Below are 25,772 nucleotides of genomic sequence, written 5' to 3' on the forward strand. Positions count from 1 at the left end.
ATGCTTTTTGTGGGTAATCAGCATCTTGCTGATATTGTGATCTAAAAGAAGCTTCCAAGTTCAGCATGGAGTGTTTCACAGCAGCTTCTGCAATAGTAAACCATAAAAGTGCAAAAATGTTGTATGAACCAATGATAAAAAAGGGAAAATAACTGGCAGACTATGTATTGATACAATTTTCTGTCTTCTACAGGTCACTGTTTAACTGGTCCATGTCTCTTCCTTGCAACATGGTTTTGAAGAAAGCTGTTGATAGTTTGCTTTGTTCCATGTGCCACATCCACCCAAATTATTTTTCCTTACTGATGGGATGGATGGGTATCACTCCTCCTCCGATGCAGTGTCAGCACAGACTGTCTATGACTGATGACAGCAAAAAGCAGGACCTTAGTTCATCTTTGACAGATGACTCTAAAAATGCACAAGCCCCTCTTGCACTAACAGAGTCTCACCTGGCTACTCTTGCTGCCTCATCTCAGTCTCCTGAAGCTATCAAGCAGTTACTGGACTCAGGTTTGCCTTCACTGCTTGTAAGAAGTCTTGCTAGTTTTTGCTTTAACCATACTTCTAGCTCTGACTGCACTGCACAATCAATGGACATCAGCCAGGACAGGCTCAGGAGGCACCATGTTCCACAGCACTTTAATAAAATGCCCATCACGGCAGACCTGGTTGCTCCTGTTCTCAGGTTTCTGACAGAAGTTGGCAACAGCCACATGATGAAGGATTGGTTGGGTGGCTCTGAAGTCAATCCATTGTGGACAGCACTTTTATTCCTGTTGTGCCATTCTGGTGCTACCTCTGGAGGACACAATATGACAGCACAGCAGACCAGTGCAAGGTCCAGCTCTCTTTCTTCAACTGTGACCACAGGATTGACCACTCAGCAGCGGACAGCAATTGAAAATGCAACAGTTGCTTTCTTCCTCCAGTGCATCTCTTGCCATCCTAATAACCAGAGACTTATGGCACAGGTGAGAGAGAAGAATAATGCTTTAATGTTTTGAAAACTTTCTGTGTTTTTTACCTTTCTTTATAATAACTTGGGGTTTTGTAAACTGTCATTGACTGGAAAAATTTATATTAAAATTGTTAGCTTGTTGATCTGAGTCTGAAACATATAAAAATGTTTTGGCGTGGATGTCCAGTCCTTTGTATAGATTTGTATTCCTCTTGGTTTAGAGAAATAAACTTTAGACTGAACACCAAAAGACTGTTTAATTGGGTAGGGCTAAACTTCTGTGAAATGGAATTTGAACAGAAAGCTTCACACATATTTTATATTAGTAACCTAAGGAGATTTCCTCAGAAGTTTGCTTGTGCAACCTGTGTCCAAGGAAATACAGGGTATTGCAGAAAATGGCTTTGCATTTGGCATTTTAGAGCAGATTCAGCTATCTTTGTCACATTCATTAACCTTGCAGACCTAGCTGAATGCAAGTATAATGAAAAAATGCTTTTTCAGCATTAAAAATAATGATGCTCTAGGAAAAAGTAGACTTCAGTAAAAAATTGAGTCAGTTCTCTGTTAATGGCTGGGAGTAATAGTGCATTATGCCATGGGAAACGTTCGCTTTAGGGATTCAAAAGCTGGTATTCTAACTACTTTATTGTCATTTTTTTTATCTTTTTGAGAAATCTATATCTTTACAATTACTTTGCTGGAGTCAGCATTTTAAACTTTAATATTAAGGGCCTTATTTGCTGTTGATGTTTTCTTCAGTGGTGCTCATTTCTGAGCTGGTGTGGTAACTGGAAGTGGATCTCAGGCACTGCCTACTTTGGCTGTGTATAGCTATATTTTAAAAACCTAAATGTAGAAATATTTTAAACCTGATATCATTTTGCCTTCTCAGGTTCTCTGTGAATTGTTCCAGTCCTCTCCTCAGCGTGGGAACCTCCCAACCTCTGGAAATATTTCAGGATTTATTAGGAGGCTTTTTTTGCAACTGATGCTAGAGGATGAGAAAGTGACTTTGTTTCTTCAGTCACCTTGTCCAGTAAGAATTTTTGATACCATATGGTAAACGTGGGATAAATTTAGCCTGTGAATCCTAAGCCTGAGTATATTCAACTTTGTTTGACATGTTAGCAGCTTTTTTCTGCTGTACACATTATGGAATTTTGGAAAGGAAAGTGCTGTTGAATTTTAACTCATCATTTTAGAAGGAAATTCAAGGCACTGTGCTACAATAACACAAAATATTTGTTGGAACTGTACTGCTTCTGAAGGATCTGACAACTGAAATTGATCTTATAGAAGGCTTTTTAATAGTACCCTTACACACTAGCAATAAATATAGATACAATATCTGTTCAGTAGTCCTTAGCAGTATCATTAAGGATCAGTCATAGTCAAAATTGGCAGACATGCTTCAGCAGTTAGCCAAAGTGCCATGAATAGAGTGACAAATATGTGAATTCATTTATAAAGCAGATGTATGCTTTATGGTTCCACATGCTTCACTGGAACAGAATTACAATTGATGTCTGAAGTGCTCTCCATTGAAGGCTGTGACTAAAAAAACAGGGCAAAACCACAAGTTTCTTTTAAAGATCTGATACTCCCAGATAAAGATAATCCAGAAAAAAGTATTTGCTGCTTTGGTTTCTGCATCTCAGAAGTAAAGCACTGCAGGAGATAACATGAGAGGGGAACTGGATCAGATAGTATAAAATGGAAAAGGAGGCACAAATACAGTTTTAGCACAAACATTTAAATGTTTTAAATTGGCTGAATAATTGTTAACAAGTCAATTCATAATGTGAAGGTAACATCAGTTACCAGTTTTGTTATTTTACATACAACAGATTTTTACAGAAGCTGTTACTAGATATGTAAAAGCAGAAAACATGTCTTGAAGTTGTCATAGTTCAGTTTCTTTTATTAAAAACACTGGGGAATTGTGTTCTTAGTGAGATGATTCCTCCTCTAAGATGCAAACAGAAGCCTTAAAAATAAAGTGGATGTACAGGATATACTCCTAAAATTTCCAACAACATAACCTTTCAAAGATCAATTCCCTATTTTTATCTTACAAGTTCTTACCAAAACTGTTTTTCAGAAGCTCAGTTCTGGTTGTCAGGAAATAAATTTTTTAAAATTGCATTGCACAACAATTAATTGGTCCTGTAAGTTGATATGCATAAACAGGCCTTCAGGGCTGTCTAAAATACATTATGGTAAAATATTTGCAATGTTTTAACTAATAGTGACTTAGTTACCTGTCATAATAACAAAAAGTAGATATTAAGTCTTGAATAAACTGCTCTCCTCAAGTGAGACCAACAGAAAAACATCATCTTTCTCTACTCTAAGTACGTTGTTGTTTTTTGATATTTAGTTTCAAAGTTAAGTTTTTGTTTCCTAAATATTGGCAAGTCTCAGGCTTGTGGTTTTTCTGTCATATTACAACTATGTAAAATGATTGGGTTTTTTAAAGCAAAGATGATATCATACTGTTTCTGGTCCTAAAAATATTGTAGGCTTTCAAAACAAATTATTTGGAGTTAAAAAGCTAAACATGTCCTAATTTGATGTATTTTTACTGTTTACCTCTAAAGTTGAAGGATATATTAGTTTTCTTTTTTAGCATACTAAGGATTTAGCTTTATCTAGCTGATGTGGCTTTATAAGAACATAGTGATTTAACTTATTTCTCAGTGTTAAAGTCATAATTAATGTTGACTCTTTTTTCCTTTCAGCTGTACAAAGGTAGAATTAATGCTACTAGTCATGTAATTCAACATCCAATGTATGGAGCTGGACACAAATTTCGTACTCTTCACTTGCCTGTCTCAACAACTCTAGCAGAGGTTCTTGATCGTGTGTCAGGCAAGTTTGCAATAGTTCATGGTTTTGTTTTGCTTCTTTTATAAATGCAGTTAAAAAAAACTTACATTGTTTGTTGGACCATACAAATCATACTGCAAATCTCAGTATTTAAAACACAGTCTTTTATCCTTTCATTAAATTTCCCAAAATTTTATCAGTTAAATAGCCTGGAACTTAGTGGTACATCTCAAGGTGGAGATATGTGTCCTGTGAAAAGGACCTTGATAAGGGCTTCATCTAATTTCTGTGGTTATACATTTGTCTGCTCTATAAATATTTGCATTTGCTTACTAAATGAAAACTGAAAAGTATCATTTACTTTTAGATATTAATTTTAAAATTATGCTCAGTGAGAGGATAATGTTATGGCATTAATTTATTTACTTGTTTTTTAAATTTCAGTACTTTCAGTTATACTACTTGAATATACACTGAGATTAACCTCTCACAGACCATAATATGGATTTTGACACCTAAATGGTAGACATCTTAATCTTAAAATGAATCCCATCTTTAATTTTAGTGGTTATTTAATACTTCAGGAAACAGAACTATATGTTAAAGATTATGAGTAATAATTTTTTAAAATTTAGTTAGCAAGTAGAATTCATACTGAAGGTATCATCTCCATGCCAGAGCTCTCTAGGTAAAACCAGGCAAAATGCAAGTTGATTCTCTTCTAGTAATGAATAGAGTAAAAATTCTTTGGACATGTTAAATGAAAAATCAGTTTTATACGTGTCTAGTTTTAAAAAAAATAAACAAATCCAGGACTACTTCTTTACTCTTAAAATGTGGTTCTCAATAATGCCAAAGAAAAGTCAAAGATTGTTAGAGCAATTATGTTTTTGCCAAAAGGGAGATGTGCACTGAAGGGTGTGCTCTTAGTTGCCTCTTCGTCTGACTAGATATGTGTGCTCCTAGATGTAGGTTTACTTGATTGTGTACTTCTTTGGAACTCAGGGTAGATCAACTTTTCATTTATGAGACAGGTCTTCATGGAGTTAAAAGCAACTATTGCTTTTTTCTATCTATGGAAATGTTTTATACTTACAAATTTGTTGGGGTGATAAATGTTACCTAACAAGCTGATAGGAGTACTAAAATATTATTTGGCAGAATCCTAGAAAGGACAAGATGTGTTTTAGGATTTTAATAGAAAAATATCCATTCCTAGCTAAATGCTTGAATCTTATTTATCAAGGAATAGTTCACTATTTCTGATAGAGTTCTATATTTATTTACTGTCCAGAGAGTCATGTGTGAAATGTGACTAAGGTTTTTCTGACCACAAACTGCACAAGGATCTCATTACTGTAATGGGTGGGATGGTCACTTTGTACGAGGTAGGGATCAGTTGCTGAGCAGTGACATAAACTGTCCTGAGTAGCTGCTTTAGTGGTGCATTGTTGTCAGCTTGATAGCCAGTGCTAATAAGGTCTGGAGAGGAGAATGTGATGATGTGGTAGACTGTTATGCCTGATATTGAAAATAGTGCTGACTTTGTAGGGCACCATAACTTTAGGGTTTGCTGCTGCATTGTTATGCCTTGGCTTTGTGGTTCTTGTATGGCATTCTAGGAAGTCGATGGTCAGGACAGAGTAAAGAAGGCTTGACTAATAGAGGAGCAAGCTGTGTGTTTAGGGTGAGAGAGAGAGAAGGGGTGGATTGGGGTAGAAAATAAAGAAAAGGCTGTCACCACTATAGCAATAGAAGTCACGAAGATCCTGTGTCAGAATCTGTCCATTGGGTTAACTTTTTTCTTTACTAGTGTTAATGTCTCAAATTAACCATTTCATACTTTCTGCATGAATAAGTCACAAGACCCATATTCATTTTGTACTTTTTTCCCAGCTTTAAAAAAAAGAGGGGGAGAAAGGGGTCATGAAATCACTGATAGATCTGCTAGTTGCATCACTTCACCATAGGAAGAAAATGTGCAGTACACAGCAGATAGGATTGCCTGGAAGAGTACCAGGTGTTTTGTAGTTCATGCACCTTAGACTTGAGTTACTGCTGGAGTCAGAAAAACTGAACAACAAATCTGGATTTCACCTGAGTAGTTAAAATACCATTGCTTAACCTTCTTTAATAATTTTATTAATGACCTTTAAATTCCTCAGCAGTAAGTGGACATTGAGTCCATGGGACAAAACTAGAGCAACTCAGAAATTTAATAATAATAATGAAAGTTTTTTAAAAGCCAAAACCATTCACAGTCTCATAGATACATTTGTATGTGCATATATATATATATATATACACACAGATCTATGCAGAGAGATTGTATGTGTGTGAATGTTGAGTCCTAAGTGGCAGTAGTTTCACACTCTGTATCTCTTTTTAGTCTCCAGTGCTGTCTAATACAGACATAACTAATGTTTTCAGGCACAAATCATAATATATTTCCAGGCAGCCAAATCACATCCCATTCAGCACCTTATCCACTGGTGACACACAGTTAAGGTAGCTGCATGTTACTTCTAGGTCTTGAGTCTGGTTGTACCTTAAAGCTGCTGTGGCTATGTGGAAACAACTCAGAAGCATTTAGAGAATTACTTGGCCATTTTGGTGCCAGGGTTGTACCACACAGGGTATGAAATTGTCCATTTTCACCAATTATCAGTGATTTAATAAGTTAGATTAGATTTAATAATGTACTGATAGTTGTGATCTGTGCTAGTGATTGAACCAAAATGGTCGAACTGCAGTAATCCAATGTTCTCTTAAACAGCTCAAAATTTGGTTGTGTAATGTACTTCAGGCATCTTCCAGTTTTCTCTTCCAAAGGAAGAGAATTTACCAGTTCTGAAATTGGATCAGTATGTAACAAGAAATATCCAGACCCGAATACAAGATCATGTTTAAATAAGTCTGCAGCCATCCTTAAAAAAAAAAAAATTGATATTTCTTTTTTTGTTCGATTTTTTTGCTTTTGTTTTTTTGTCAAGATTTTTTGTGGGTTTTTTGGTTCATTTGGTTTGGGTTTGGCTAGAGATTTTTTGCTTAATCTCATTTTTGGTTGATTGCAGTGGTTTAGTGTTTTTTAATGTGAAAACACTTGACTCATCAAGTAACAGCTTTAAACTTACAGATTGAAATTATCAGAGAACAGAGTTTTGGGGGAAGAAGGGGACAGAATTACTATAGTACCTTAATTTATAGATATTGACAAGACTATTGCTGCCTGTGTTGGAACTCTGAAATGCTACAGTAGTTGAGAATAGCCTTGTTAACAGCTTAGAAACTAATAAAATCAACTCAGTATCTTGAAATGCTTTTCTTTTCTCTCTTTCTTTGTCCTTATCCCCTCCATTCCTATATAGATACACCTAGTATTACAGCTAAGCTAATTAATGAACAGAAGGAAGATAAAGAAAAGAAGAATTATGAGGAGAAAGAAAAAGTTAAAGCAGAAAATGGATTTCAGGACAATTACAGCGTTGTTGTTGCTTCTGGTATGTCTTTTTCTTCTGTCTTTTATAAAATGGATCTTTCTGGTGTTAAAAGTGTGTTAGGGGAAGAAAATATCTACCAATAATTAACTTTATTACTAGTGATGGTTAGAAAGATGGTAGCACCTGTTACTACAATTGTAATGTAACTGACTGTTAGGCAAGAAAGATTGATTCCTGGTGAAACAGCTGCCCCTAGTAGATTATACTGTGACAAATTTGTCAATTCTGTGTACACCTAAATATGTGTCAGTGATATCTTCGTGGATGCTGTTGCTAGGGTATTTTACAGGATTTTTTTAAAGACACCCCTGGAGCTTGGAGGGTATTATTGCTTCTGCTTTTTGCAGTAGCTGGTACAACAGAGTTTAGTCACCGCTCTTCTGAAAATATGCTTTGGAAATAAAAGGTATCCACATATTTTGCATAACAGCAAATGGTACTCTACTAAAAACTGTCAAATGGAGATTTCGGCATAAACCCATGTTATTCTACTTGGAAACAACTAATACTGGAGTTTCTTTCAAAGCATTCAGTTTATAAAAACTATTGAGTCAAGCTTTCAAAAGCCTCTTGTGTAAGCCCTTTTTCTTACAAAAATGCAAACCTTTTGTTGGAGCATATAGATTGAACATAGTAATTTTGCAGTGGTACACAAATGTTACAAATGTTACAAATGTTACAAATGTTACAAATGTTACAGTTCAGATGATGGCTGTAGAAGTCATTAGTCTTTCAGTTTGAAGTTGATTAATGAACTTCAAACTACTCCTTTCCTATCTAGCTTTCTGCCATTATTGAGCTACCTTCAGTTCATTCACACTTCATGAAGCATAAAGCAGAGATGCTGATTTCCTCTGACTTTTGGCACCAATATTTCTTAAGCCTTTTATTTTAGGTTTTTAGATGTAGATATATCTTAACACAAAGGTTGAACAGGGCAGCGGTTTCACTGAACTTGGTGGGCATTTAAAACAACATAGCTATGTTTATTACAGCATCTTTAGCTGACAAAATAGTTACAGTAGGGGCCACTTAACTTAAACTAAGTTAAACATGTTTTAGTAGTATCTAAAATATTAATAAGTCCAAGGAAAGGGTTAAAACAAAAAAATCTATAAAGAAACAAAAATACTTAGCTAAGTTTGAAGATAGGGCATAGCACAGTCAGCCCTGCCATTGCAATTACATCGCTCATCCTACTGCATGATATAGCTCATTCTCTATTAAAAAGAAGCAGATTTCAGGTTTTTTTCTGATATTTCCAATTTTCTTCAATTTAGTAAGAGTTTAAATGTAAACTTATTTAATTTGGATTTGTTTTACTGCCTGTTGGTCAAATATTTTCTTCTTTTGTAATAACTTTTCATATATTCTGAGGGTTTTGTAGAGTCCTCAGAATCTCAAGAAGTTGAAAGTATTTACGTTTTTACCTATGGGTAAAATTAATAGAGGGAGAAGATGGTATTTGCAGCCTGATCTTCCTGAAGCAAGCTAGTCTAGTGTACTGAGATTATTGGACAATGTGTTGTACATTAGAGCTGCTTCTAATGATCAGCTGAAACCAGAGTGTATTACAGCATTTGAAGTGTGGACCTTGTTAATTTTGTGGCAGCTCTTGGACAATGATGAGTTAGTAATTGTCTGTCTTTGTCTGTTGACCTGATGGCTTTTTACCTCTGTCACCTGCACAGAAGGGTACATGATTGCAGTATAATTTTGCTGTACCTTAAGTCACCTTAAGCTGTCCTAAGATGAGGCAGTCTTGCTGTGTAGTAACAGTAAGCTCTTCTGTAGCTAGTCTACCTCCTGATTTTCATGTAGTGCTTGCTTCAAATGTTTTGGGGTCAGGGAACTTGGAAAGCGCGTATAAAGACGCCTTTCATCACATGTGGTACTGTCAGTACTGCAGCTAAAGTCACCTTTGTAGGCCAGACAAGGGTTTATTAGCTATAATCTGTGCTGAAATGTCTGTCAGTTTGGAAAAATTTGCCTTTTTTGCTTTCAGGTGAAAAGACAGTCTAAAAACATTTTGCTCTAGGGCCCATTGTGAGACACTCTTCAATGACAGCAGAATCAGAATAGCTTTTGCTTTTTTTTTGCATGATGTCATCTAGTTATGGTTTGGTTTATGTTTGGAGCTTAAGAGAATGCACAGCCTTTTCACTAAAAATACTGGGATTATATCCAAATATATTTTATACAAAAATATTGTTCTGGCATTAAATTAGCCAGTGAGGTAAAGTTCGTATATTTTTCTATCATTGAAGGTTTTGAGTATGTTGTATCTTGGCAAACTGAAGGTATAAATACTAGAACAACTTGAAAATTTTTACTTCTGTACTAGGTTTGAAATCTCAGTCAAAAAGAGCTGTTTCATCCACCCCTCCACGTCCACCATCGAGGCGAGGAAGAGTGATGGCAGATAAAGTTGGTGCTTCTTCCTCAGGAGGAGAATCTTCCAGCAAGACCATTAGTGTTCCAGTCTTTCATCTGTACCATAAACTACTACCAGGTAACTTTAATAATACATTTTACATATCAAAATTATGGTTTTTTCAGTGGCTGATACATGATCAGGAAGTTGTTACAATGGTAATGGGCATTAGCATCTTGGAAGTGTGGAGCTGGTAAACAGCTTTCAACTGGAAATCATTATAACAGCAACTGCAGCATTGTAGCATCATAGCAGCTCAAAAAAAGTGGCAATTATGTTGATCTCCCTTGAAGTTTAGTACCTTATTCCTAAGAAAACACTCAAAACACTTTCACTCACAAATGAAAGGGTGGGTTTGAAAGGTGACATTAAAGGTTTTTTCTTCCACGTACAAGGCAGAACTGAACTGGTACCAATGCCCTATTACTTCAGGTTCTAAGTGGGCAACCATCTTGCATTGCTCTCTGAAGGGTTGATTTGCCAGTTCAGGAATATTCTTGAATTCCATAACATTTGTGTTTTAAAAGCACAGCATGTCCTAAGCAGTTGGTCATGTTCCATGTATATCAGATGGGGTATAGCAAGACTGGCAATCTTTCTTTTTCAGGAAGAAATTGTAGTGACTTAGATCAGGAATAAAAAACAGAAACATGAGTGAAACACTTCATTATTATGCAGAACAGCTTCTTGTCTGCATCCAGCTAATGGAATTAAGTGGTCAACTTCTGATCAAAAGAATTTTCACTCAAAAATTCCTAAATTTGAGACTTACTATCCAATTACCAGCTTTGAGGCTGTCCTCTGGCAGTTATTAGCAGGATAGTATACTTGGATTAAAATATCTAAAATTGATGAGTGTCCTGGTTCAGGGCAAATTTGGGAGAGAACCTCCAAAGGGGCTCCTCTAGAAAAGCAGATTCAATTGACCCCTCCCCCAACTGGTTCTGGAAGAAATACCTCCTTGGAGAAAAGTGGAAAAAACCTGTTTATTATAAAACCTAAACAATATTAAGCAATAAAAACCCTTGCTGCTCTAAAAGAGATGACAAACTGAGAAAGTCCCTTCCCCGGGTTATTCTGATCAGTCCCTCCAGTGCTGGAAATGCCACGGCCCAGGCCCGGCCCAGTGGGCCACAGGTCTGAGCTGCTGGTGCTCTTCTGGTGTTCAGGCCAGAGCAGCTTTAAACAGGTCCAAAGAAAAGGAAAAAAAAAACAAACACAGTCCAGGGAACTTCTTTGCCTCAGCTAGCTAAAACTAACTTAAACAAAGGAGAGCTCTGTCCATCTGCAGCCGGGAGCAGGAATGTGGAGGAGTGAGTGCAGTGTCTGAAAACAAACTGCGTGCTTCTTCTCTCCCTCCTTCACTCTCAGAACAAGTCTTAAAGGTGCAAAACTTATTCTCCAGCATAAACAGAACAAGAACAGACAACTGGGGATAAAAGCATCATATAGTCAAGTGAGGACAATGAGCAAAACCTGGTGGGATGAGTCCAGTGATTGGTGTGCCATGACAGATGGTTACAGGCTCTTCTGGAGAGTGGGCAGATCAGGCACAGCATTGCCAGCCAGGCGAGGGAGGGGGTTGTCCTACTCTGCTCTGGGCCGGCCTCACCTCAGGTACTGGGGGCAGTTTAGGGTGACACAATATAAGAAGGACTTAAAGCTATTAAAGATAGTTCAGAAGAGGGCAATGAAGAGAGTGAAGGGCCTTGAGGGGAAGCCATATGAGGATGCCTGAGGTCACTTGTTCAGCCTGGAGAAGAGGAGACTGAGGGGAGACCTCGTTGCAGTCCTCATGAGGGAAGGAGGAGGGGCAGGCTTATCTCTTTTCCAGTGACTGGTAACCAGTGACAGGACCCAAGGGAACAGCCTGAAGTTGTGTCAGCGGAGGTTTAGGTTGGATATTAGGAAAAGGATCTTCCTTCAGAGGGTGGTTGGGCACTGGATCAGGCTCCCCAGGGAAGTGGTCACAGCCCCACGCCTGATGTTTCAAGAAGCACTTGGAAAATGCTCTCAGGCACATGGTGTAACTCTTGGGGCTGTCCTGTGTAGGGCCAAGAGTTGGGCTTTGATCCTTGTGAGTCTCTTCCAACTCAGGATAGTCTATGATACTGCTATTTTGGAGATGAGATCAAAACCCAGTGCCTGTTTTCAGTATGTAGCTGGTAAATGTTGACTGTCTTGCAATGGTCATGTAAACCTTTCTTTATTTGTAATCTGGTCACGTCTTGCACAGCAGACTGTTATTACCTTGTAGAATGGCAAGGCATTTTGAATTTTTGCTTTTCTTAAGACATAATTTTCAATTGCAGAAACAGATTGTTACTAAGGAACTCTTAGATGTTGTTTTACTTGATTAAGTGCAATCATGATGAAATGGACTTGCTATTATATGATCCAACTCTAAAATATTTAATGTGTAAATCTACTTGTTTTCAGACAAAATTTTTCAGCCTTCAGATTAGCTTGTAATTTCAGGCAAGAACATATTTGCAATCAACAAAGTGGCCAAAACCTGAATTAAAAGTAATCCGTTGGGACTGTATTGCATGTGCATTTCAAGTCTATGTTGCTGTGGAGAAAAGTGATCCTGGCAGTGCCCTTCTTTTTTTTTTTTTCCCTGCTGTCTTGACACAGGAGTAGTAGCTAGGCTTGGGATTAGTAGGCCTGAGAAGGAATTGCCAGTTTCTTTGTTTTCCACTTTTTTCAATAGCACCTGTTTTACCTTCCGGTCGCAGACACCTCTCCGCTCCCACAATTCAATGGTGCTGCATAGGCAGTGGTGTTTAACAGTGGGGGACAGCCAGTCCCACTTAAAATGCACATCAAATTACAGCCTTAGCCATTTGTTGAATGTGCCAAGTGCTTGTGCTCTCAGCACAGGGCTGTCTTAGGGAATGCTGGCATAGATCTTTTTGATGATTGGTTCCAAACTGATGGGGCCCCTTTTCCCAAGAGAACAAATGGTAAAATGAAGGCCTTAGTTTGGAGCCAGATGATATTTAGTCTACTTGGCTTCTGTGGTGCAAGTAATGAACAGCACCTGGATATGTATGTTAAAGTAACCCAGTCAGAATTTTCCTCTCTGACTTGATGCCTTTGTTGTCTAGGTCAGCCATTACCAGCTGAAATGACACTTGCCCAGCTTCTGACTCTGCTGTATGACCGCAAACTCCCTCAAGGATACCGATCCATAGATTTGACAGTTAAACTTGGTTCCAAAGTAATCTCAGATCCAAGCTTATCAAAAACAGACTCATTTAAACGTCTTCACACAGAAAAAGGTGAGTGTTCTTACTTTTTTGGTATACTCCTTTTAAAAATGTTTTTATTTTGGACAAAAACTGTTTTGATTTTCTTGATGAGAAACAGCAGTTTTTTGTATTTTCTTGGATGATTTTCCTGAGCTATTCTTTTCCAGATAAGAGCTAAACTTTGTGATAAAGTATTAATTCATTCCCTGCCTAAATTATATCTATAAGATGCTCCAATATGGTTGCTCTGGTTTCACTTTTCTTTTTTCATTGTAATATTGTATGTGATACAATTGTGATTGTATATATACAGTATATTTTATTTCTTGACATGTATATCAGCTCTCTCTAGTAAATGTGTTTGTGCTGGTAACCAGGGCAGCCAGAGGAATGTCCTGGGTTATTTTTTAAGGTCCCAACAGTACCTTAAAAAAAGTGTCATAACTCCAGTAATACAGGAGCTGTTGGAAACTAAATGAGTTAGAGAAGCCTGTGAATTTATTTATTGAGCTATCTTATGTACCAAATGCTGCTTTGAAAATGGGGATTTCTCTCAAGCCATCTAAGCAGATCTTATAACTGCAACTTTTAAAAGCATTTAACATTTTCTAATATGATGTATTTATTGATAATACTTCTGCCAATTGCTTGCTGTCTACTTGCTGGGGAAGGGGAAAGGAGATCTATCCCAGGAGTCTGTTCTGAAATATTTTTATATAATTCCTTTAGGCAAGACTTAGAGAAATAGGACTTTGAAATTAAGCTGATTGTAATCTGCTGATCATCAGCCTGCTGACACGCATGGAATTCCAAAATTAATCATTCAGTTCTTTTCAGACAGGGGCTTCTTTTAAAACCTGTTCACTTGATAGTCTGTTTCTGGAAAAGATAAGAAACAGAAGTGTTGAAAAACAATTATAATTTTCTTGATATCTGGTCTGAAATTAGCCTTTCATGACTATGCAGTGTTTGGATATACATATCTCTCACACTATTAAGAGATAGATCTTTTTCAAATAATACTTTGGTTTACTTATGCTCTTTATTTGAATTCTAAACATACAGTAAATATTTTACTATTTGATTAAAACTCAAATCATTAGACAAGTTTCAATTTAGTAGTAAAGTTGTGTGAAGACATAAAGGTCCTCTGAACTTACATTAAGTTATTGGGCACTTTTTTGTTTAAATTTGAGCTTGTCATTACAAATCCATTGATCTGCAGTGATATACAGCAAAATATTAGTTATATTCACAATCACCACTCAGCAATAATGAAGGTCAGAGCTACTGCTTTTTCTTCACTAGTGTGTAATATCTAGAGAAATTATTCTTACATATCAGTGCTCCTTTACTTGCTACTTAAAGTAGACTGCAGGGTTTTTGACACCTGGATAGATTTTTTACCTGCTGGATAGATTTTATAGGTTCACATGGTGTCTCTAGTGCTACATTTCCTGTTGAGGAAGAGTGTCATTTATTAACACTTTTTTCTGTCTGCTTCAATGCCTTTTTTGAGATCAGCAGTTTTCCACAGTGAAGTGCATGACTTCACTGAAAACTTGGAAAACGCTCCTGGAGGTGAAATGATTTCAGTTGGATTATAAGAAAATTAACTAAAGCAAGGACTTGAAAAGCATACTTAAGTGTAACTCCTTGAGTGAATAATGAAGAAGTTACTGTGTTTGCACTCACAATGAAAGGATCTGCCTCTAGCTTTACTCACTGAGAACTTACTTTTCAAGTGTCTTTTGCAGAGAAGCAGTTTTCAGTGCTTTATCAATATCTCAGTGTTTATATTTTCTTGTTGTCTTCCTTTGGGAAGGCTTACAGCTTTTTACACTGCAGAACAGAGGGGTGAGGTTTTTGGTCAAAATCTTTCTTTTAAAATCATCGTTATGAAGGATATCTAACATTTCTTGCAGTCTGATCAATTCATGCCACTGCAAGCAATTGAATTGCAAATCACATTCAGCCTAGTGAAGTGGAATCCTCCACATGTCTGGTGGAAGGTGATTCCTTGCTGATACCAGCAAGTTTGTGACACCCTCATCCACTGTCTGTGGGGAAAAGGAGCATTTCCATAGAGGTTTCTGCCTGTCCTTTAGAACAGTAGACATCAAAGCTGTATGTACTGAAAGTGTTACGATTGGACATTTTCTTACAAGGATTATCCTGCTTTAAAGGTATCTGCGACCTTTTCTTAGTCTGTCTCTGAAAGACTTCTTCAGACAGACTTTTCATAGTCTTTGCTTTTGAAGTAGGATGAATTGATGTACATATTCCTACATGTCCCTGATTTAAGCTTATTAAATCTTACACTTTGATCATATTATTCCAAAGCAGTGTAATCCTCCCACAGTATATCAGTGATGTCCTTGTAACACGGTGCTTCTTGCATGTTTTAAAGTTGAGAAATAGGATGGGGAAAGACCTGCTGTTTGCTATTCCCTTTCAAATTAGAAAGGAAGAGTTTTAAAAGATGAAGTATCTGTTAAAAGATACAGTGTCTGCTGTTTAAAAGTTTTTTCATAAGAAATTTATTTTGGTAGCTGCACAAGTTATTCATTAATGTGCTTCTGTGTTTTTACAAGTATATAATAAATAGCATGTGTGCTATATATTTGGAGTATAACTGAGGATTATGATGAGTGTCAGAATGTTCACAGTGAAGAGATACTGAGACCACTTGGTCTCTCCTGCCTTTTGATGTGGCTGTACTCTGAAGACTTGGAGGACCCCTGCATTACATTGCTTAAAAATATAATCTGCAAAACAGATTTTTAGATTAAATATACAGAATATTCACCGAAGTTTGCCTGTGGCAATTAGCAAAGAGGGCTGATGTTTGGCAATAAGGAATTGTGGTAGGGTTTTGTATATTCTGTATATACTTCTGTGTGTAAGTGCATAGAATGTTCATTTTTTTGTCTGTTGTACAAGATATTAGGGTGCTAAGTCATAAACTGGGAGGATGGAGGTTAGTAGAAAGTTAGAAATCCAGATCATGATCTTTTTTCATGAGGAAGAATAGAATTAAATCTCAAGGCTTTTGCAGAGGGTCATTTTGACACCTCACAGAGAAGAGATGTGAAAAGCAAAACAGGTTAAGATTTAAGGTTATCTTTCCTTTCTTCAGCTATAAACTCTTTATTGGAGAATAACAAACCTACTTCTAGATGAGTGTTAAAAAGTGTCATAACTCCAAAATTAGCAAAGTCTTGAAGCCATAGATCAAATTCTGATAAAACATTAAATTCTAATAATTAACATGTAGCCATGTGTAAATAATGCTGAGTTTGACATGGATCTGCTGTCATTGGCAAAAGGTACTGTCAGGACCCAGGACATTCCTCTGGCTGCCCTGGGTGATTCAAGACCCTGGCAAGGCTCAGAGAGTCAAAAACACCTGTGCCTTTGATTTTAGCCCATGGAAAAAATTACCAACTTTGTGTGAAGTTTAAAAGCCACAAGAGTTTGAGTAGAATGATAGTTAATCTGTCACAGGGTGAAAAAGCAGACTTTTGGGGTTTTAGAATGGGGGTTCAAAAAGCAAGATGGAGGGATCTGGGTGTGTCCTGTCCTCCTTCTCCTTCTTCTTGTCCTCCATCTTCTGCTGTGATAGTGACACTTCTGGATTGGTTTAGAGTAGAGACAGACTGTCTAACATAGGTGATAGGTATTGGAAAATTATTGTAAATAAAGTACACGTAGTTCTTAGTATAAAAAGATAACACCGCCCTGAGGGCGGTCAGTGTGCCACAAACCAACCTGCCAGGCAGATCTCAGCAGGTCAGAGAAAGAATGTAATAGATAAGGAAAAATAAACAACCTTGAAAAGCAGAACTGACGAGTCTTGACTACTTCTTCAGTTGCAGGGCTGGGAAAAAAGACTTTCTGATACCTCGGGGGTCATCTCAGCCACAGAAACCCGAGAAGGTACCACTAACACATTTATTTTCTTTTGTCATTCTTGTATTCATTTCAGGTTCTTGACTCAGTCTTTGCTTGAGAAGGAATCAGTACTTTTGCAAACCACTTTTAAATGAGGACAAAGAAATAAAGACAGTGTTGATGATATATATTAATTTCTTTTCTGTTTGTTTTTGTAGAGCATGCAGATTTACTGGGACCTTGCCCTGAAGATGAAGCCATCAGTCCTGGGGATGAGTGTATGGATGCAGTTCTAGATGAATCACTTCTTGAAACTTGTCCCATTCAGTCTCCACTGCAAGTTTTTGCTGGCATGGGTGGATTGGCTCTTATTGCAGAGAGACTCCCTATGCTTTATCCTGACGTAATTCAACAAGTGAGTAGAAAAAAAATAAGTGTCGGAAAATATGCTGAGAGTATTTTGTTTGTTTGTCTGAGGACAGTATTTTCCTTGTCTTTCCCTATAGTTCAGTTTAACTTCTCAGTTATTTGGGGAAGTTTAAAAGAGGCAAATGGATAACTCCACAGCCCTGTCCAGCTGTATGTGTGCTTCCCTGTCCATGTCACAGACTGCCTGAGTAGCTGTGGTCTTTTTGGGACCAAGGCAAGCTTTTTCTGTTTGTTTAAAATACCTTGGAGGGTGCAGTAAAATAAAGTTACTGATGTACTATAAAGGCATACTTGCTTATCACTTAGTTGTTCGTGCAAGTGTACCCTCATAGATGTTTTTATGGTTAAGTGAAATTCAGTTCTCAAAGATTATGTAATTTTCTTATTATAAATAACAGTATCTTAATTATATTAATATGAAGAAATAATAGATATTATTTGTATACTTATATATATATAATTCCTCTAGATGCACTGATAGACATTTCAAAAGTGTCAGTAGTGGCATTAGTGTGGAATTACTCCTTTGGCTGCTGTTTTAAATACACACTGCTAAAAAGGGAAGAAATAACATGTGAATTATTCAGATTCTTTTTGACAATATTTTTGAAGCTTTTGGCTGATACTAACAGGAAATAATATTTATTCCCTTTGAAACTGAATTAATCATGAATTAAGGGTATCATACTAAGGATATGAATTGAGAGTACATTATTCAGTATCTTGACTGTAAAATTATGGCAACCATAGGAACCCTGTAGTGAGACTGGATAATTAATATGCATCCTTTGTAAATAGTTCTACAAAGGCCTTAGAGGTCTAGTACCAATGCATTTCAAAAATTGCAAGTTGAAGAAGTATTTACATAAACAGTTACTGTGTTATGAATTCCAAGAGGGATAATGTGTACTCTGTATTGAAGCAAACGGATATGTGGAATTCTGCAAGACATGAAAAGTAAGTTATGACCATGAGAAATTTCATTCCTTTTTTCCTTCTTTTTCTATAGTCCTAGGAACTTACTGTCTTTTCACAATTTCTTAGCTTGAGATATATGTTTAGATTCAAATACTGAATAAGAATTCTGCAAACCATAAAAAAAAATAGATACTCACTGTTCAGAGTGCAAACTGATGATTTCTCCAGACCCTTAATTCTTTAATTTTACTTTTATATTTCTCCAAGTCACTGGAGAAATGTGAACATAATTGGAATAAATGCAGTAAAACATGGCTTTGACTTTAAATTAGGAATTTGGTATTCTGGATAATTTCTGTAAAGGCTTTTCATATTCATCTTTCCCAGTTTATATCAGTCTGGTAATAAGTACTAAAATTCTAAATATGATGAAATCAGTTTATCTGAATACCATGAAAGCTTGAAACCTCTGAGACATTTAATTATGAGAGGGGACCTCAGTGTCATAATTTCATTTCAATTGTTTGATTGTGTCTTGGGGCACTGTACAGCTACTACCCCCTTAAACTCTGACTCCCATTATAATGCTTGACTACACTGTCCTCTGGTCATAAAACAGACTCTTCTGTTAGAGTATAATAGTAATAAAGCCTGCCAAATCAATCACAAGTTCAAAAGGCTCATTGCTACAAAAGGCTCATTGCTACAAGTTGCTACTAAACTGCTAAGATACCTGAAGTTATTCTTTGTTTTTGAAGGCATTATGATTAATTTTTCTTCTTTTTACAATATGTAACTAAAAATTAAATACTTATGGTCACAGTGTTTAATGTTAAAAATAAAGGGCCGTTTCTTATTTAACAGTATAGTACATAAATGAATCTTTGTATTTACCTCAGAGTAATTTGTGTGTCTTACACCTCTGTGTTTAAGCAGCACACTTTAACTGAGGATTTTAGGTTGCCAAAATATGTTTGCTTGCTTGTGTAGGCACAACTTTGTAGCACTGTATTGAAAATGTAACAAGTATGCCCTTTCAGGCCATTTGGCATGGTCCCTGTATCTGCAAATGGTGGAGTAATTCATGTGACTTCTTTTTTGTGTCCTACATTAAAATTGCATGTCTTCTAGATCCTTTGTAAAATAGAATTTTTGTTTAAGGCGTTTAACTGAATGACTGCTAAATTTCTTTGTTGTTTCTGTTGGTTAAGGTGAGCACTCCAGTGGTTACGTCAGCCACACAAGAAAAACAGAAGGACAGTGATCAGTTTGAATGGGTTACCATTGAACAATCAGGGGAGTTGGTGTATGAAGCACCAGAAACAATTGCTGCAGAGCCTCCACCGATCAAGTCAACAGTCCAGACTATGTCTCCCATACCTGCACATTCTCTGGCTGCCTTTGGTTTATTTCTCCGTCTCCCGGGCTATGCTGAGGTGCTGCTAAAAGAACGGAAACATGCTCAGTGTCTGTTGAGATTGGTGTTGGGAGTTACAGATGATGGTGAAGGAAGTATGTGCTGTAATTATTACCTTTCTTTGTAGACCACAGATAGATCATTTTACTTAAATTTATTTGCACTGTATTTCTTTTATCAGGAAGTTAGCATTGGTTTGTGCAGAAGCATGTTGCAGGCATCTTTGATAAACTGTTGTCTCTAATAAGCTCTCTCTGGCAAAATTTTATCACAATCATCAATATTCAAGAGTTCTCATCTCATGTCAGAGATGAGATGAAATTGTAAAATAAGCACTGATAAAACCTACAATGACATTGTCAAGCTAACTGCATTCAGACAGAAAGTAGCTGGAAATGCTCAACTAATTGTGCAAACATCCTATAATTCCGCAACCAAATGTAGAATAATATGGATAAGAGCAAAGCTACAACAAATGTAGAGTAAACCATTGAATAATGTTTTAGTAAAGGAGAGTAAGATCGAAAGATTTTGGTGATTAAACTGCCTAAACAGAAGCTCTGCCTTGATGGTGTGAGTTCAGAGGAGAAATGGGATGTTCTTCAAAGAATAAACAGACAAGCCAGGAGAAAAATTTGTTGTCAGTGTCTTTGCAAATGAGCCTGGAATTCTGCATGTAGTTCTAATATATTTGTGTTTCTTACTGTTATGAGAAACTGCAAGAGTGTGTCTGAAATATGTTTTCATACATTGAAGGCATTTGCTTTCACTGGGTGTTGTGTAGTGGTGCACTTGAGCAGTGTCAGGTTTACAGCTGAACTTGATGATCTCAAGGGTCTTTTCCAACCTGCATGATTCTGTGATTATGACTTTGAAGAGTGCTGGTTTTTCTAGGCTGCAATCATCAGAAGTTAGTCTCTATTTAGCAATCTAAATAGGGTGGTAGAGTGGTGTGCAACATGGACCTTGTAAGACCAGCTGGAAAACCAAGCATCTCATTTGCTCTCCCTTCTTATTTCACTAGTATTTAGGTGCAGGACAGTAGACAAGAATAAACTGGGCAATAAAAATTCAATCTAGCTGTTTACACTCACCTAATCTGAGTGGTAAATAACCGAAGAACTGTATGCAGTTTCTAGAGTAGTCCAGTCCCTTACTACTGCAGGCAGTTTTGATATCTTTTCTTTTTTTTAACAGAGAGACATTTAGAATTTGGGTTGCTTTCTTTTTTTTGTAATAGTGTGGGTGTGTGTGCAGCCACTACTGCTATTGGAATACCATTCCAGAACATAATTTTCTTCATGGGTAGGGGTTGCTTTAATTTTCTGCCTATGTTTATTCGTATGCAGTTAGTGGCCAGCAGCTCTTCTTTCTCCAGTGCATTTGTTGACAGGAATTGCATTCCCTTGTAGCCTTAGTTTTAGCTGGACTAAACAGCCAATTTCTCTTTTCCCTTAGCCAAACATCTGAATTCAACTCTACAAAATGTGGGTTCAGTTGTACACAGTAATCCACATGAGTTTTCTGTATAAACTATTAATAAACTTCATTTTTTGTTTGAAATGCAGCTTATCACACATGTAGAATCTCATTACTTACTTGCATAATACGGAGAGCTGCAATTATAAATCTATGGCTTATAGATTGTAGTTGTCTCAAAGATAAACAATGTGCAGATGTTTCGATTTTCTCTTTTCATTTGGCTATGCCTGCAGTTATGCAATTCTATCAGATAGGCTTATTTTCCAGAAGTTTTTGATTTTATTTGTGAAGATCCTGGTCAGACGACTTTTGATTCCTTCTTGTTACTGTCTTTGCAAAGAGTATCAGATAGATGTGAATTTACACATGTGTATGTGTGTGGATACATGTACACAAATATGGACATTTGTTTAAATCTCTGGATGATGATATAGCTGATAAACTCTTAAGAATGAGGGAGAAAATAAAGTATTTAAAATAGAAAGCAAACTTCTGGACAGAGTTGGCTATTTTAAAGTATTTTCACTGTTCAAAGCATCTCCAGTTGTCACTTGTCTCTATATAAGCACTGGGGAAGGAATGTGAAATGTATTGTTAAATACAAGGAAAAAATTGAGACAGTTTCCCATATCTCAGTGTGTTGCATTAATAGGCCACTCCATTATTTGAAATGTGGCTTTTAAAAGAAAATTTTTGCTCATAATGCAAAGGGGTTAAAAATTTTAAGGACTTGTAGCACAAAATTCATACATGCAACTCATCTAATTTGAATTATGTTAGTATTTCACCTTGGGTTCAACTTCAGTAGAAACTTGGTTTGTGTCAGTGCATTAATTCATACTTTGGGCACGTGAATACAGAAGAGAATCCTACATGTAATAAACTACTGCTGCTTGTCAGCTGGGCTGCTATTAGCTGATCACATGCATTCTTTATCTTGCTGTATTTGCTAGTATTAAAAATATATATGTATTTTAAAAAATTAGCCCAAACCAGTTTTCTCCCTGGAAATGGCAAATCAAATTTTTAAAATTTGATTCTTTACCAAATCTATGAATAAAATAACGAAACATTCTTTCTTCTACACTCTCCTTATAATGAATTTTTTCTTGGAAGAAAAACATAGTAATGGATATTTACTGTATGTGAATGCTTAAGTCCTTAGTGGATTTCTGTATGTTCATAAACTATTGCAGAGATTAATAGGCTATATTGAACTATTGAAAGAAAATGTGGGTTTGATGTTTTCCTTCTCCAACCTAGGTCATATCCTGCAGTCTCCTTCAGCAAACGTGCTCCCGACGCTGCCGTTCCACGTGTTGCGCACTCTGTTCAGCAGCACCCCGCTGACCACTGATGACGGAGTGCTGCTCAGGAGGATGGCGCTGGAGATCGGCGCCATCCATCTCATCCTGGCTTGTCTCTCTGCCCTGAGCCACCATGCACCACGAGTGCCCAACTCAAGTCCCAACCAGGCAGAGGTAAGCTTACCAGCACAGCAGGTAGCAGCCAGAAGTACTAAGAGTTTTAATTAAAAAAAGAAAATCATCTCGTCGCTTTCATTGTAGCCTTGTTTTTGCAGACTTTAAAAATAATTGTGAAGTACTTGATTAGGTAATTGTCCCTGCATGTTGCAAACAAACATAGTAATCATAAAAGTAGAGAAAGAAGGCTTGTCTTGAGGCATTAAGGTGTAATCAGTTTCTTTCACAGAACCTTCTTTTTCAGGGCAGGAAAGGCATAATGGTCAATGAATGGTGGTTCCTTAATACCGATTAGATAGTATGACCTCATTACCTTGTTTAGCATTCATCATCTTGTCACAGACACATTTTATGAAAAATCCTTTTGCTAGGATATTTTCTCCTGAGAAGCTGAGAGGCCTCAGGAACAAAATGTAAGCACTAATTATCTGCTGCTGTGGAATGCAACAGGTGCATCTTTTATTGGTCTCATGTGGTTGTTTTTAATTAACGGCCAGTCACAGTCTAGCTGTCTCGGACTACCTGGTCAGTCACAAGATTTTATTTCCATTCCTTTCCGTTCAAGCCTTCTGATGAAATCCTTTCTTCTATTCTTTTAGTATAGGTTTAATATAATATATATTGTCATAAAATAATAAATCAGCCTTCTGAAACATGGAGTCAAGATTCTCATCTCTTCCCTTGTCCTAGGACCCCTGTGAACACCACCACAATCATCTAAACTCCTGGTTACAAATTATTTCCTCTCAAATGCTTCACAAATATAAATGAGTTGTGAAAATTAATGAATTAATGCAGTGATTTTTGTTACAATCTTCGTACTGATATTTAAATGAGATCCAAACACAAAAAATTTCCATCATATTCAAGATCCCAAATTAATATTGAGAATTTGACTTTTTCAAGGCATTTCCCATGTTATACCACCATCTATTCAGAATATGTATATTCTGATTTTCTTTTTAGGACTGTAAGTTACCATTTCTACATAATGTACCAATTGTCTGTAAAAGTATTAAAAAAAAACCACATTCATGACTTGCCCTCTTTAGCATTGTTTTGGTAGAGGCTTGCATGAAACAGTTCCTGGTGGCTGAATATGGATTAGTACTTGCAAAATATAGGGCTGTCCATATTTTAGCAGCTCTGATACTGATGAAGGGTTGAGCAAGCAAGAGATGAAGTTGTGCCTGAGAATAATTCACCTTAATGGCTAATCAAATTCAAGGGGAAGCTGAGAGATTCTACTTCTAATGGGGTATCAGGCTCCTGACACATTAACACCTTAGCATTTTTGCATGTTTGGAGGGATAGGGCAACCATTAATTCTTACTTCTGCTTCAGTGCTACCATGACCCTTTAAATAGCTTGCTTTCTCATAATTCATATCTATCAAGTGATAGATGGTAACTTGAAACTAGGGATCCATCAGGCCTGCACTGAGGCTTGTATTTCTGGGGCCAGACTCTCCCTTAAGTGCTTTAATTCAGTGCTCATGACAGTCCTCTCGAGTGTTAAAGGCACAACATGTTCATGAGTAATGTCTATGCGAAAATAACCACACAGCTGTTTCATCACCAAGACACATTGCATTCCCAGTGTAAAAGATTATCCAAGACTACTGTCAGTATGATACTTCACAGGTGATAATTTCTTTTACCATTGCAGTCTGTTCATATATCATTTCTTTTCTTTCATACACAATCTTTAATAAAGTCACTGAAGAACCAAAAATGAAACTTTTTGGAGCCATAAAACAAATACTGCATGATGTGGTTTCCAGCTAATTGTGACCAAGTAATGAAAGTAGCAAGTCACTTGTTTAGGATGCTAAATATGCAAATAGGAAAACATCAGTTAAAAAATGCTTATCAGAGTTTTTTCTGCGTCCTTTTCACCAATGACCTGCTAAAATTCAAAAATTAATGTAAATACTTCCACACTACTTCATGAGGGCTAAGCATTGTAATATTGGAGTTGTGTTACTAAAATCACTGAGGCAGACCGTTGGTCAAAGGTGTTTTAGCTGTTACCAAGCACTGTTGGAAAAATGTGCTCTTAGAAAATTTTAAGGAAGACTGACTTCCTTGCTCTTACTTAGGGAGGACGTAATTCGTATTTTAGTGTCACGGAGATCATGTGTCAGAGCTATATGTGTAACTTACTCCTTTTGTTTTGGAGCATTTATTCAAAATCAGTAAATACTTGAGCATCTTAACATTTCAGTTCTCTTGATAACATTTCCACTCCCATCCCTTTCATCTCATTGTGTTATTAGACTTGATTAGGTTCTAAACAGCAATAATTACAGAGCTGTGATGTTTAAAATGATATTGATTAAGTAGCATTCTAATACTTCTCATCATTTAAGCAGTGATAGTATCTTAAAAGAGAATAATAAAGGGCTTACAGTACTGGTCAAATGGAAGAACTACTTTCAACAGTCTACTGCTGACCTTGACCAGAACTCCATATATGTGGCAGTCTTTCCAATGGAAAGCTTTGATTTTCACTGGATCCTGAAGATATCTTTAGAAAGTTAATAAACTGGGATTACATTCTTTTGCATAACAAAGACTTTTTAAAGATAGTGCAACTAAGATTAAATCATTAAATAATTGTGATTTTTTTTTAACTTTAGCCACAGGTGTCAAGTACACACAATACTGCATCAACAGAAGAGCAGCAGTTGTACTGGGCTAAGGGTACAGGATTTGGAACAGGCTCTACAGCTTCAGGATGGGATGTTGAACAAGCCTTGACTAAGCAAAGACTAGAGGAAGAGCATGTGACCTGCCTTCTACAGGTGTGTAATTCTAAATTATGATTAATGAGAGGCACTTAAAGCATGGATAATAAAACTGGAGTTTTTTCAGTCACACAGTAGAGTAATTACAATATTTTGGGCAAAAATTACTTGCAAACAACTGTCTTATTGGAAAATTATATAGTTCATATTTTGAGCAAGGCTGTTTTCAGGTATCACTAGGCTGCTGCATAGAAGACCTGGGTATGAGTTCTGAAGAGAAAGTGGGTGAGGAGGTGTTCCAGTGCTTTTATCTTGAGCTGTCACACACCTCTGTCCAGAGCACTGCACACAGTCAAAACTAAAGACTGTCCATTGAAGAAGGATATGGCAGTAGGCATTTTGTTTTGTGTGCCAAACA

At 36.7% G+C, this 25,772-nt stretch overlaps 1 protein-coding gene across 5 annotated transcripts in view; it reads left to right on the forward strand.

Annotated features, from left to right (window-relative positions):
• BIRC6 (baculoviral IAP repeat containing 6) overlaps window positions 1-25,772 on the forward strand; it is a 176,950-nt gene that overhangs the window by 98,364 nt on the left and 52,814 nt on the right. For all 5 annotated transcript variants that reach the window (XM_071429879.1, XM_071429861.1, XM_071429886.1 and 2 more), the window contains exons 55-64: window positions 194-974; window positions 1,857-2,000; window positions 3,706-3,835; window positions 7,162-7,293; window positions 9,638-9,805; window positions 12,838-13,011; window positions 17,094-17,290; window positions 19,434-19,734; window positions 22,385-22,602; window positions 25,247-25,411. In XM_071429879.1, coding sequence (XP_071285980.1) covers window positions 194-974; window positions 1,857-2,000; window positions 3,706-3,835; window positions 7,162-7,293; window positions 9,638-9,805; window positions 12,838-13,011; window positions 17,094-17,290; window positions 19,434-19,734; window positions 22,385-22,602; window positions 25,247-25,411 — 2,410 coding nt within the window. The remainder of the gene's footprint in view (window positions 1-193; window positions 975-1,856; window positions 2,001-3,705; window positions 3,836-7,161; window positions 7,294-9,637; window positions 9,806-12,837; window positions 13,012-17,093; window positions 17,291-19,433; window positions 19,735-22,384; window positions 22,603-25,246; window positions 25,412-25,772) is intronic.

Source organism: Agelaius tricolor, unplaced genomic scaffold (assembly GCF_023055355.1).
Source record: "Agelaius tricolor isolate 1412-34295 unplaced genomic scaffold, bAgeTri1.0.p SCAF_1, whole genome shotgun sequence".
NCBI classification, from domain to species: Eukaryota; Metazoa; Chordata; class Aves; order Passeriformes; family Icteridae; genus Agelaius; species Agelaius tricolor.